The sequence below is a fragment of the Corvus moneduloides genome, chromosome 5 (genome assembly GCF_009650955.1).
Source record: "Corvus moneduloides isolate bCorMon1 chromosome 5, bCorMon1.pri, whole genome shotgun sequence".
Taxonomy (NCBI): Eukaryota; Metazoa; Chordata; class Aves; order Passeriformes; family Corvidae; genus Corvus; species Corvus moneduloides.
In genome coordinates this window covers 73,059,866-73,073,854 of record NC_045480.1, presented here as the reverse complement: position 1 = coordinate 73,073,854, position 13,989 = coordinate 73,059,866, and the positions used below count along the sequence as shown (strand labels likewise).

The following is a 13,989-nucleotide window of genomic DNA, read 5'->3' as shown; positions in this document are numbered from 1 at the left end:
CCTACTTCCCTGCTGGTGTTCCTCTGCTGTGGTAAGCTTGTTCTGGAAGTTTGGAGCTACTAAGTACATGCAGTAGAGCAGTATGTTGGGGAACAAGAAATGCCTCAAATGTGCAACACTGTCTCTAGCAGGGGCACTTAAGTTTAAGAAATCTATTGAGACAATTTAATTTTCAAAGCCCAGGGAAGTAGATCAAGTAGCCCTCTGCTAAGAAGCTGATGCTGCATGTTGAAGTTATTTTCAAAGCATAGCAGGACTACAGCTTATTAAGTGAAGTGGGGTGGGGCGTGAAGTTTCCAAAACAAGAAACAATATATTTCTCAAATATACGCAGCACAGTCTAGCAGGGGTGCCATGGCAGAAGACTCCACTTAAGACTGCTACCTCAGCCCCCAAAAGAGAATTCTAGTCTCACTGAACTTCCCACAGAGCCTCTTACCCAGTGCAGACAGTTTATTAACTGGAACTGTGCTTCCAAAAGGAAACTAATCCTTGTCCCCCTTAACTGGAGTTCCACATAATCATTTTCAATTGTAGTGGAACCATGCTTCCACACACTCTCAAATGCACAATACAGGTCTCAGCACACTACAGCTGTATTTCTGTTTTTCCATCCTTCAAATTTGATGAATGGAATTAATTTTGATGGCTAATGAACAAAATGATTCTTCCTCCTCCACATTTGTTTCTGCTGTACAAACTCCTACTGCAGGGAACGCTGGTTTTCTGTTTCAGTTTTTTTCAGTGAATTTCATACTGAGGGGAAAAAGCAAGTCTCTCTCTACAGCATGGAGTGAGTAGGCACCTGTGCTGCAATGCTTGCTACCAGGTAGGATCCTAGGGTCATGCCCCTCATTTTGGTTTGGGGACTGAGGCTGCCAAGCAGCTCTGTGGCACTGGGTTTGACAGCCTGTTACCTGCAGTGCCCGGTGCAGAGTGAAATGCACTTACCTGGAGTTGTAAGCAGCGTCACCGCTTTGCTGATGCCACTGAGAGCCAACACCACACACCACTCATTACAAAGGCAGACTGAATTTATTACTCTTGGGCAATTTAAAAAAAGGCAGAAGACAATGTCCAGACATTCTGTTACTTGGAGGGGCAGCAAAGCTTTGTATAATTCACATACGTAAAGTGACCAAAACATAACCTTCAGATCCTTGCAGTCCAAAGGAAGGACAGAAACTGGAAACATGAACTTTCTGCAGCTTGCCCCAGTAAACTACTGGTATTGCAAAGAACAACACAGTTACAGCAACAAAGATCCCTGTAATGATTTAAATTAGCCGTTTACACAATGCTGTGACTTGATTGTTGTGACAGAAACACGAAAGCGGGCTGAGCTTTCCACAAACCGAGTCATTAGTGAAACAATCCCCGCAGCACTGCATTTTTAGGACAATGCTGTTGTAAAAAAAAAAAAAAAAGAAGAAAAAAAGAAAAAATGTACAATAGTACATATAGTTTTATAGTAAAATGGTATCTGAACCGATTCAGTTTTCCTTCTTTTGTTAAAGCATATACAGCTTTATAAAATATAAACCTTCCAAAGGTCAATTTTAAAAGCTTAGAAGAGGCTTTGCTAATTCTAAAAGTAACAGCCAAAATACCATTTTCTTCCTACAAGATACGTCTTTTATTTTACCTCAACAGTTTTAGCCTTGGAAGGTGAGCCATAAACTCGATTACCATGTTCTGTGTAAACCTCCACCAGTCAACTGAAGACTCCTCCTCTGATGGGAATGCTCTCGTTCAGCCCATGTTCTATCAGTTTGATGTCCTCCAAGTCATCCTTGATGATGCTGATTAGGTGACTCAGCCCTTCTTGCTGCTGCTTTAGGTGCTGCAGATAGTTCAGAAACCAGTGTGAGTATTGTTCAGCTTCACACACTTAAGTGATATTTCTCCAAGGTGTCACGACTGGTGGCCTTGACACATAGAAAAGCCTGACATAATTTCTCTGGGGGAAGGAATAACAGCATTGTCTGTACCAACAGCCTATCTCCACAGAGTGGTTTTGTACAGTAGCTTGGTGCACTGGCACTGAGACCAATAAAAAGAATGACTTCATCAAACAGTGCAAGAACATGACATTCTAGATACAGTCGGTGTGTGTTTGGCTCAAGTGATGAAGTTCAAAGAGTATGCCAGGATTCTACCCAGTGATACTTACTTGCTTGATTTCCCTTAAGAGGTCTGCATCTATGTAATAGCGCTCTTCAGCCCGCACTGCTCCAAAGTGGTTCTGCATCCTGATTTGGGACATGAGCTCATTCAGTCTGCCCTGGGAAGAGAAACAGGCTAAAATCAAACACAACTCATCTACAGCTGGCAGAGCTCCAGCATCTACGATTCCTTGAGTCTCCAGGGTTGGAAGCATTGCTGTTCATTCCATTGTTAAATGTTCAGGAGCACATGCAGAGGGCAAGCAACTCCAGTATTTCCAAGAACTCAAAACTACTGAAATACCTATTGGTTATGCAGCAAAGAGCGTGATGCTACAACCTACTAACACTGCTGGATAGAACGCTTTCCACAACCAATATTTAGACCTCGTTTGGAAAAACTGACATGTTTTCAGTGAGGAAACCCCAGAGCTGTTAGCCAGGCTTTATCAGCCACTCACCTTGAACTGCGTGGGTGCATTAAGTTCACACTGAATTGTATCCAACTGTACACGAAGCTGCTCCTCGTCTGCTTGAATGGCGTAACCGCTTTTCCTTTGGATCTCCTGCTTTATCAACACCTACAAAAGATGCCTTTGATGTTCATTAGAGAACACTTGGCTCGCCCCTTTCCCCACCAGCCCATCCACATCTTTTTGCCCTTCCTTCAGCCTGTTTCTCAGTAGATTTGTTCTGTCATTTATTCTGCTACTCTATGACCTCAGGGCAGTCCTGCGGCTGCTGAGTAAGCGAGAGAGAAGGTTTTCAAGTACTACAGCCCTGAAGCTTTCCCCGACAGCTCTGCCTGGTACGTAAATGAACACTTGTTAGCTGAAGTCAGAATAATTTTCAGCATTGGCCTGCACAAGATGGCACAGGTTCTCCTTTCCCCTGAGACTGCTTCTGGCACCAGGCTGTGTCAAAGGAGTTATTTAGATTATCCCTGTTACCTGCAAAGTTCTGTGAGAAAGTGCCATCAGTTTCCTTTTGTACTGTGCAATTTTTGCCATAGTTGTCGTTTGGTTTTTCTGCAGCTCGCTGATATCTTCAGATATTATCTGCAGAGGAGATGGGAGTCAACTGGAAGCCAGAGAAGTTTTTGCTAACAGAACACGTTAGTCCTGATTTAAAACTGTGATTTTCGTGACACTACACAGCCCAGCAACTTCGTGTCCTTGACCCAGATGATTTTAGAAAGCTTTCTTCTACCTCTACTGCTCTCCTTTGTGTTTATTTTCATACACAACCCGGATTTTCAGAAAGCCAATTTTGGAAAATTGGTTGCCCAAATTTAAAAGTCCATGCCTATACAACTTAAATTGAGCTGGTGTGGATTAGCCTATAACAAAACAGTAAGCTTGAACTTGAAACAAATAAAAGTCAAACCACACTGCTCAATTTTTAGGCAAAAGATCTATTAAAGGAATATATTAAGAACATGGTTCCTGTTTCAGTTTTGAACACACAGGGGAGGTGCATTTAGTAGCACACCCTTTGTCAACGGCAGCTCATGATGAAGATGAGTAACCTTACATCTAATCGAGTTTGATGCTGTTTGGTCATCTGATCCTGGACCTTCAATCTTCTCAACAGTTCCTTGAAACCCACCATTGGCACAGGAATAAGCCTATCAGAACACAAATATTTCTTACAACAAGTTTTACACTGGACATGTGGTAAGGATTAATAATTATGAATAGAATCTAATATAAAGCTACAGATCCCGTTGGCCTTTTATAAATCAATACATAACCATATCTTCTTTTGCTAAGCTCTAGAGTCCTCCCTATTCCCAACAACCTGTTCCTTTTTCATAAAGAAATCGGCCCAAATTATCTGTAACCACTGGAGGGTACAAAGGTGCATCACCTTCAGCAATAAAGAGAAAAAAACATAATGGATGCAAAGAATAAATCACAATAACTAATCCGGGTAACAGAGGACACCACACCTCTAAGTAATGCAAGTAAGACTCTTTATCCTGACAGCTCCTAAGCGCCTAAATGGGTGAAGGGATTAAGACAGGCACTCCCAGTAATCTTCACTGCTTTCAAGGAGATCAGCACTTGGCCAAGTTGGACTCGAGTAAGTTTCTTGCAAGTTACCTGAAGAGTTCTATGCAATTATTATCCCTTTCTCCCCTTTCCAAGCCTTGTTGCAATACTTGGACAGACTATTGGACTTACTTATCAGGATCAGGATTATCAACTTTGGCTTGTTCCCATATAATAGGATCAACACCTGGAAAAAAAAAAAAAAAAAGGATTTTTAGTATGGATATCTGAATAGAAAGATGTTACAGCTGCTAACCAGGAAAAAATGCTACGGAATACAAAAACCCTACAAACTGTGCTAACCCGAATGACTGTTACACAAATTAAGGTTAATTAAACACAAATTAAGGTTAATTAAACTAGGGTAGCTCTTTAAAAGTCCTGGTCCTGAGCAGGGGCAGTAAATTCAGACCCAAAGGCTGTCAAGCACTCCTGCCAGTTGGAAAGCAGGGGAAAGGAACAACCCATAGGTGCTCCCATTGGACAATCCATATCTTAAAGGGAGAAATTCCTACTGCTCCCACTATATGCCACACTTGGGTCATTCTGTCCTTTTAAAGTTGCTTATTGTGTAAAACAAAAAAAAATATTAAAAAAATCAGCAATTAAGTGATCAAACTACCAAACCAGTTGGCAAAATAATCCCAGTGGGAGTTAGCTCTGACTTTTCAGCAAGACTAGGCCCAGTTCCTTCTGCAATCCAGACTTCATAACTTTTTATATCCTAAACACAGACATATATAAAAGTTACAGGCATAAAGGTAAGTCACCTTATGAAATGGCACAAACAGCCCTTAACTACTCTAAAACAAAGCTATATGTGCACTGCCTGTGGCCACACACACAGGCTAAGAGACCCATCTGAAAACTAGCAAGTGAGTACAGGACACGATTATGCTAATTTTTAACTTTTTTTTTTTTTTGTACTTTTCACAGGCGTTTTCCAGCAGGCTGACACCCGTGTTTTCCCCAGAGAGCCCAAACGGCGCAGCCCACGCACCGGCAGGAGGGTTCTGCAGGAGCTGCTTGACTTGTGCCGGGGACAGCTCCGTCCTGGCCATGGACAAGCTGACCCCCAGCTGCTGCAGGGATGATTTGATGTTGGCTTGTTCAAAGTGGGCGTAGAGGGTCGTTGCAGGAACTCTCCTCGAGGTGCCGTTGGGCGAGCGCTCCACAACGTAAATGATCACTTCTGTCCTGAGCGAGGTAAAATGCGGAACGTCAGGAAAAGGCCAGCAGCACGTAGGAGCTAACACAATACAGAACCACCCAAAATCCAAGCTACCACTTCTCCCAGCTGACTTTTAAATTCTTTTAGCTAAGTGAGATGTAAAGTACCAGTAACTGCAGGGTTCAACACAGCAAGGGAGAGAGAGAAAACCTGTAAATACCATTACATTCTCTGCTCCCCCCAGTTTTAACCACCATATTCTATGGTGATACTAGTACCACATTAAGAATAACCTAAAATCTCTGGAAAGGTACTGGACTTAATGCCTTAGGAAAAACTACATGAAGGAATAATAGACGCCGATCAAAGTCAGGATGAACAGATCTAAAATCAAGCAGAAGGGGAGACAATAGACTTAGGCACCAACCCTTTCTAACATGCAATAGAAATAGGCAACACTGTGGGAAGGTCACGTACTGGTCATCTGGCATTGTTTTAACACCTTCAACATTGACAGTGAGGGTCTGGTTTCCTCCCAAAATTTTGTGTAGTGATTCTACGAGCTGCTGCTGCTGGCTTCGAATATCCGCTTCTTTTCTGTTAAACACCAAGACCACGAGACCATCTTCATCCTTGTTGTTGGGCATTAAACTGTAACCCACAGCCTGCCAAGGAACAAAGGACAAATGAAGATACGTTACAAGCATATCCTTGTGGCATGAAGGGGAGGGGCTAAATCCCTCCATTTTTGGAGCAACTGGTTCAATATTGAACTCACAATGTATTCAGAGCTGCAGGAACATAAAATCAATCCCCTTTTAAATCATTCTCTCACACGGCCATCAGTAGAGCAGCTTTTGAAACAGTTTGGATTTTTACAAAAAGTTCTTAAGTATCCTTTCCCCATCGGGGGAGTTGCCAACCCAGCAGAGCTAACAGCAATCAGGAACATTTTACAAACTGACCCTTTTTCCAAACTGCAAATGGAACCAGAGGATCCGACTTTACTACATGCAAAAGCAGAGCAGCAGCTTTCACCTCCTCTTGCCCGTCAGCTGTCACCCCAACATAGCACTGGTGACAGGGTGGACAGCAGGGGCTTTGTGAGGCCCTGACACTGCATGTGGGTGGGTGACCTGCACCTTTCCTCTTGCACAAGTTTAGCTGAAGAGAGAAAGGAGTCAAGGACATGCCAAGGAGCCCGGTCTTGTCAGCAGAGGGTAATCCCCTGCCATGGTGAGCTTTGCAGAATCAGCCATCCTGTCATGGAGCACAACAGTGAAAGCTAAGGAAGAATTTGTTTCTAAAGCACATGACACCTCGGGTATTTCTGTTTTAAATAAATAACTTGTCCATGATCTCTTTATGCAACACAGTGTTTTCAAACTAGAACGGATTTGTTTTTCTTCGCAGTGGTCCTTCAAACAACGCCCTGTACCACTTACCTTAGCAGCACTCGTTTCTTGGTCTGGAGCTGCATGCTTCTCCTCTGTCCTAGAGCTGGAACTGTGTACAAGTGGATTCCTGGGGAACCCTTCAGGTAATGCGTCATTCTTATCAGATGCCTGATGTTTCCAGAGGCAATAACCAAACTAGCTTATGACGCTTTGTTCCTATCCCTGTGCCACCTTCTCCCCTATTTTTCACAGGCATCTGCTGGCACAGATGGAACTTGTCAGTATATCACTTAAGGCAAGTGAATTCATGGCATCAGAAACACTCCAGTCACAGGGACAAGAGGAAACCTAGTATCTGGCATTGTCTAACCTGAAAACTCTTCTTTTTGGTAAATGAAACTCTAAAATAACCGATTTTGCATCACACAACTTACACTGGGCAATTTTTCAAAGCCCAGAAACAGTGAAAGCAATTTCAGACAACAACTTACAAGAAAATAAGCTTTCAGGTGCATTGCCAACAAAATGTTCAAGGTAAGACTGAAAAAGGTGATGCAACAAAACCCAACATTTGTTAGGCATGCACAGCTGCTGAGAAAATTTTACAGAAGTATCACAACGTGCATAATCAACACTAGACTTAATTAAGTATTAACCTACATTCAGGTCACAAAGTATGCACTCCAAAGAATGAGCTCAGGGAAGGAGGCTATCGCCACGCCTGCCCCAAATCCTCTTACAAGCCTGAGGCTTAGCAAGACCAGTCAGCAGGTGCGGGATTTGCGGAGGATGAAGAGCCATGAATTCTCTGACAACATGAGAAACAAGATCTGGAACCGCTGACGATTCCGTACAAGGAATGGAGTCAGCATGAGCACTGACAAGGATAAAGGCACAAGAAGGCTGGTGGATTTTAAACCTCGCACGGGCCAGGTTCATAGAGAGTTACTTTAACCTAGACAAAGCAATGAAGAAAGACCCTGAAGTTCTTATTCCAAATGTTCACAAGACAAGAAGGTTATTTAAAATCGTTTCTGTCACATGGTAACATACACAGATACACATTAAAATTAATTTCCATAGATCTGCTCCACATACACACACACTAACCTGAATGCTAGCACATGAAAATGTTACTTTCATGATCCACATCTGGGCTCATTATCTAGTCCCTCCACACCACCCAGATTTCCAGCATCTTCGAACCTTTTAATGAGTATGCATCAGAACTGTGCAGATTACCTGGAAAAATACTGTTTCAGAATACTCTTACCAGTGACAAAATCTGATTTAACACCCATGAGATGCTCAGACTCAGCAGAGTAAGGGCATCAGTGCCCTTTGTGGGCAGTTGAACAACACCATACCTTAAACCTGCAGAAGGGGTTTTCCTGCGTGAACTCCACCGGAGCAATGTTGTTGTTGAAGTATCCTTTGCCCGTGCCCCAGAAGGCCTGGAGCTGGTTCCATTTGGCCAGAATGGCATCCCTTTCATCTCCCAGGAGTGTTGGGGCCGAGAGGGCACTGGCTGTATTGATGAGCTGGTTGGACTGAGCAGGTGTCTGGGCAGGCTGGTTGAACAGCCCGCTGCCTAGTGCTGGGTGGGATGAAGAGAAACAAATTAACTGCTTGACCAACCATGACCATGCTATCATCTGCATCTGCCTATCACTGGCATCACTTCTTATCACATTCTGAGAAGCAAAATAAAAACACCGAGTGAATAAATGAATTAAAATCAGACCATGTTTTCTTCATCTACAACAAAAGTTCCTGAATGCTACATTAGAAGATTTTTCTTTTTTTTTTAAGCGAGACATCTGTATTGATCCATGACATCGTCTGGCACTCTCAATATCCAAATCTGAGGGCAGGTTGGCTGTTAAAAACTCAGCAGACTCAGAGCCTGCAGCTACTCATCATCCAACTCCCATTTAAATTAACCTCAGTGCCTTTTTCCTCCCCCTTCTAGTAATGCTGTGACTGCAATACCACCAATTCTCTAACTACAATTTCTACCAGCACGAAACCAAAGGGGTAAATATTGTTGGAAGCTCAAGGGTGAAGCTCAGGGACCCGCTTGAGCTCTGGTTTAAGAGTTTAACAGCCTCCTGTTACAATACACTTCTGTCCCACTACCTGAGCAACTGAAGGTGGCAGTCTTATGCTTTCACTGCTAAGGGACAGGTAAATCCAGAGGCCATACTCACTGGTCTGCTGCTGCTGCTGGGTTCCGAAGCCTCCAAAGCCTAGCCCAGTTCCCAACCCACTACCCAAGCCAGTTCCAGTTCCTGTGCCAAAACTGGTACCAAATCCAAAGCCTTTGTTCTGGGTAGCACCAAAGAGTCCTGGGGAAACAAACAGATGGTTATTGAGAAAAAGAGCATAGCAGCCATGCAATCCAAAGCACTCCTGGATTTGTTCTAAAGCCAGTCCTTCAGTCCTTACCACTGGTGCCGGTATTGGTGGGAGCGGAGAAGCTGAACGCTGGTGCCGCAGTGGTGGTGGTTGTCCCGAAGCCTCCGAAGGCACCTGCCAAACACAGACTGCAATCAGGCAGTGGCACACGGCCCCTGGAGCTGGGCACAACACGACAACCAACCGCACGCCTCGGGTGTTATGAGAACAGGTGCTGACAGATGGATGTCACATGGCACAAGCATGTAGCTCACACTGATCATGGGGATCGAGTTCATTGTCCAAGGAAATCGGGGAGAAAACACGGACCACAAAGCCAAAACTTGTATGGTGGGTTAAGAAAGCAAATAAAAAGGCAGCAGTCATCTGACATCTTGTTCCTGTACCAGAGGGATGTGCTTTCCCCAGTGAGAGACACAACTAACAGTACTATATTCTCAGGAATACTTCTGGCCAATGTCACTGCTAAATGTTTAGTAAGCAACCTGATGTTTTGTGAACTTTACAAACAGTCCTAACCTCTGGAAACAAATCAAAGCCTGAGGCCAGGGTACACACAGGCAAAATTTACAGGTAAAATTCTACAGGGTTCTTTTTTTTTTAAGCCTTGTTTCCCCAATGATCCTCCCCATTACATCTCATTTGTAGGTTCAACCACTAGTATAGGAAGATGGATGCAAAAGCAATCAGCCTTCCACAAATTTTGAGGAAAAGCAGTCACTGACCAGCAGGAGAGGACCTATGTGAGCACCTGAGCTCCAGTGGTGCCAACAGCGCTGGCCCAAGATGCAGCCTGTGGAGTGCTGACCAGCCTGTGTTTCATGCTGCTTTTACATGTGTTCAAGTGAAGACGACAGTCTGCTACAAAGGATTTGTCAAAAAGATGCTGCCTCTCTTAATTCCCATGTCAAAAGCAAAAAAAAAGTCCTTTAGTCTATTACACTCACAGTCCTCCTGTCCATGAACAAAATGAAAAGCATAAACCAAAGGTGATATGCAATTGCATTTTATTTCTATTCAGCAAACATCTCAATGTGAGTGGGCACAAGAAGTTGTTCCCTGTAACACCCATGTTTCAGTCCTGCCAGCAAGTGGGACACCCTGGCAGCAGCACCAGCAGTTCACACCATTTTTAGGTACCTTTGTACTCACAGCAAATTTAGTCATCCTTTCTTGAAAAGGGACCCGAGAGTACAAATTAAGTATCAAATTAAGTATCGAATTGACTATGCACGGTCTCTACCGGAGCAGCTCAAGTGAAGGTAAAGAAATCCAGCCAAGAGTGTTTACAGCAAATAAACCCCAATGAGATCCCTGGGGTGCACAAAACAGATGAGAGGCGCTGACACAGAGAGCGATGACACTGTGGGATGGATGGAATTCCTATATGAGCAGTGGCAACGGGACCCCCGGGCAAATTCCACACCCACAAAAGCATTAGAAATCCATCCAGTCCAGTGTTTTTATACAGAATGGGAAAGATTTAAGGTGAAATTACATCAGCTGATCGCTCAGGTCTGATGGATCTCCATGGGGCCACAAAAGGCTTTCTTAACCACCCCCCAGTGCGCCCATCCCATGCAGGGCCCTCCCTGGAGCACTGAGCGTCTCTGGCAGCTGGGGCAGGGTGGTCTTGGGATGCACAGCGGCATTCGGGGAACAGGTCACAGCTGGGCTCTGACTTTGTGCCGGTCGTATGTAATGTGTTTCTCCACAGAAACTACTGAGGTGTGGTGCATTCATGACAGCCAACGCAAGGCCAATGAGGAGACACGGGGGAAGATGAAAACATGACTGCAGTAGTCCAAGAATCTCATGTCAGGAAATGCGGCACAGGGACCAGCCCTGGGATTGCTCGGGATCGCCTGGATTCATTCCCATTTCAGAGACTTTTGGCTACAGGGTTATTTTTCCTCAAAAACTATTCCTTGAGAATTTAACAGGCAAAACCCTACAAGCCTATGGCTCTCAAACCCATTCCATTTCCAGAGCTTTTATTGCCAGTCTTCGCTGGATATGAAGATCAGTAGTGGACAGAGATTCCCAGTTAGGGATGTAATTCTTGGACCCCTGCTGGTAACATTGACCACGGAACACATATTTACGCGTTATCTACCTGCGCTTGCCAGACTGTTACCAAAATTGAATGGTGGAGTTGAGGTAGTGGAAACACCGAAATTCCCAATATTAAAATTCACCGTGGGATTAGCAGTTAATCCGAAACCCCCAAAATTAAACCCACTGGCAGTGGAGTTTGCAGTTTCAAGCCCACCAAATCCTGACGAGCGGGAAGCAGAAAAAGAGCAAGGCAATATTAGTTCTGAGTGAAAGGCAGGTCCAGGAAAGAAAAGCTGAAGCATTTTTCCATCCCCGTGGGCAAGATAGGCATAGTTAGAAACAGGAGTAAAAGGCATTAACTGGCATTAAACAATATTTATTGGACACAAGGAGGACAGTTAAAAGCTCCACACACTGCTGCTGTAAGGATGTTATTTTTCAATTATACCGTGCAAAAAGCAGCAGCTTTTCCCCACCTTATTCCAAAGCCCTACATGAAACCATCTCTGTGGTTCAATATTCACATTAAGAGTAATTTTAACAGCCTAAGACCCTCGATACAGCTGCATCTGTGTTACGTGTAACATATAATAGCAAAATTAATTCATGAGCTATCAGGAAAGCGAGAGTACGTTATCTTCATACAAATAATACACTCAGAGACATGACAGCAGAATAACCACAAAACTCAACTCCAGCAGCTGAGGCACCACACAAACCGCAGGTATTCCAGAGTGGATTTATCCAAGTTCTATTGCCAAAATCTGCCCACCTCAGCCTTGCTGGACATACTGATGCACCCAGCACCCCCGGGATGCAGCTGAAACAGGTTCATGCTGGACAGACAAAGGGAAGTCCTGAGGTGTGATGCCAGATTTCCCTCTGATATTGGTCTGAGAGCGTCATAAACCTTGCCACGGTGTACAGGCAGCACAAGGTGATTTTTTACTCTCAGACGGGGCCAGAAAGAGTCTGTGTAAACACATTCTTCCAGAGTGGAAGAGACAGTAATATTCAGGTTAACTACAATAAAGATGAATCCTATTCAAAGGACTTGCTCAGATGCTCTCCTAGGAGCCAAAAAGGATTTAACTAAGTGAGGGTAAGGAAAGCTCTGCCTTACACTTCACCATGACTGACAGTGACAAAAAGAAGAGGGGAAAAGATCTTCCTTTACAAGTTAACCACTGTCTTTTACCTTGCTCAAAAGTGAACTTCCAAGGGCATCTCATCCAAACGAGGACATTACTGCAAGGAAAAGGCTGATCCGAAGGACCTGCACCATCTCATCGCAAATGCCCGAAGAGCAGCTCCCGGGCCCGCCGGGGGCCGGGCGGGGCGCGGGACGGCTCCTCTGAGGCGGCCGCGGCTCCCATTGGCCGGGGGGCACGCGCTGCCGGCCACCGCCGCTCCCATTGGCCGCAGGGCACGCGCGGGACGCCACCGCCGTTCTCATTGGCGGGGGGGCACGCGCGGGTCCCTGAGGGGACCGCGATTCCCATTGGCGGCGGGGCACGCGCGGGGCTCCGAGGCGGCCGTGATTGCCCATTGGCGGTGGGGCACGCGCTGCCGGCCCCAGCGGTTCCCATTGGCGGGGGGGGGCGGTCAGGAGGGCAGCACGCGCGGGCCGCCGCCGCTATCCCCATTGGCCGGGGGGCACGCGCGGCCCTCTGAGGCGGCCGCTGTTCTCGCTGGCGGGGGGGGGGGGGGAGGGCACGCGCTGCCCGCTGCTCGGCTCCCCCCGCCCCGCCCCGCTCCGCCGCCCCAGCACTCACCGGTCGGGTTGGCGGCCCCGGCTCCTGCCGTGGCGCCGAAGTTGAAGGCCATGGGGCCGGTCGTGGAACGGCGGGCGGAGACCCCCGCAGCAGGCGCGTGCGGGCCCCCGCGGCGGGTCCAGCCGCAAACACAACCGGCCGCACGAGCCGCTTTTTCCGCTGCCGCCGCCGCCGAAGCGCTTCCGGGTGGCCTGGGAGACGCGTGGTGACGCAATCGGCGCGCGCCGGCGGGCTGTACCACTGCGGGCAGCGGGAGGGGCGGACTGTCCCACGGGACACGGGGAAACGAAGGGTAATAAAGCCGAACAGCTCTTCCGCGATTATCCGGGGCGAGGGAAATGTCCTGCTATGCGCTAAACAGGGATAAAAAAGGCTCGCGTGGGGGGAAATAGTCTCAGCTCCAGGTCGCTGAGAGCTCAGCCTGAGCCTGGGCTCACCCCAGCATGGGGTTTCCCCATCCCTGCATCCCCTGGCGGCATTCCCTGGATTCCCCAGCACGGGGACCACAGTTCCCGCTGTAGGACCTGGCGGGCAGCCAGGAGGGGAGATCACACAGCTTCTTCCCAGGGACGACTCCCACAGACACCCCACATCCATCAGGAAGAGCTTCTTTCCATGGGGGTGGCCGAGCGCTGGAACAGCTGCTCAGGGAGGTCGTGGAGTCTCTCTGGAGACATTCCGAACAGCCCCGGACACATTCCTGTGTTACCTGCACCCAAAGGATCCCAGGATGCTGTGAAAAGCAGCAACACCTGAGGAAAAGCAGAGCAAAGCCAGTCCCCAAAATGTTTTCCCAGGGTTATTCCCAGAAAGCTGCCCAGAAAACAACACTTGGGGTAAGAGGGAGAAGGGATGACAGTGCTATCACAGAATCCCTGGAGGGTTAGGTTTGGAAGGCACCTTAAAGCCCATCTTGCTCCGCCCCCTGCCCTGGGCAGGGACACCTTCCAC

General features: G+C 46.6%; 1 protein-coding gene across 2 annotated transcripts; it reads right to left on the bottom strand.

Moving 5' to 3' along the window:
- Nucleotides 1-1,013: 1,013 nt before the first annotated feature.
- On the bottom strand, nt 1,014-13,228 carry NUP54 (nucleoporin 54). 2 transcript variants are annotated; one of them, XM_032108387.1, is made up of 13 exons: nt 13,039-13,228; nt 11,322-11,483; nt 9,236-9,319; nt 8,998-9,135; nt 8,155-8,384; nt 5,868-6,055; nt 5,220-5,416; nt 4,352-4,406; nt 3,699-3,792; nt 3,116-3,223; nt 2,627-2,746; nt 2,174-2,284; nt 1,014-1,843 (listed from the first exon to the last, which is right to left on the bottom strand). In XM_032108387.1, the coding sequence occupies exons 1-13, from the start codon at nt 13,088-13,090 to the stop codon at nt 1,715-1,717; spliced, it is 1,668 nt and encodes a 555-aa protein (XP_031964278.1). In that variant the 5' UTR covers nt 13,091-13,228; the 3' UTR covers nt 1,014-1,714. The 2 variants fall into 2 exon arrangements, with proteins under 2 accessions (XP_031964278.1, XP_031964279.1); XM_032108388.1 differs by lacking the exon at nt 11,322-11,483 and having other exon boundaries at nt 13,039-13,227.
- Nucleotides 13,229-13,989: the final 761 nt, after the last annotated feature.

Coding starts and splice junctions, on each gene's coding strand:
- NUP54 (XM_032108387.1), bottom strand. CDS start 13,090: ATGGCCTTCAACTTCGGCGCCACGGCAGGAGCCGGGGCCGCCAACCCG. Junction 4,407..5,219: donor CCTGCAGAACCCTCCTGCCG/GTGCGTGGGCTG, acceptor TTTTTTTTCCAG/GTGTTGATCCTATTATATGG. Junction 2,747..3,115: donor TTTCTCACAGAACTTTGCAG/GTAACAGGGATA, acceptor CATCTTTTGTAG/GTGTTGATAAAGCAGGAGAT.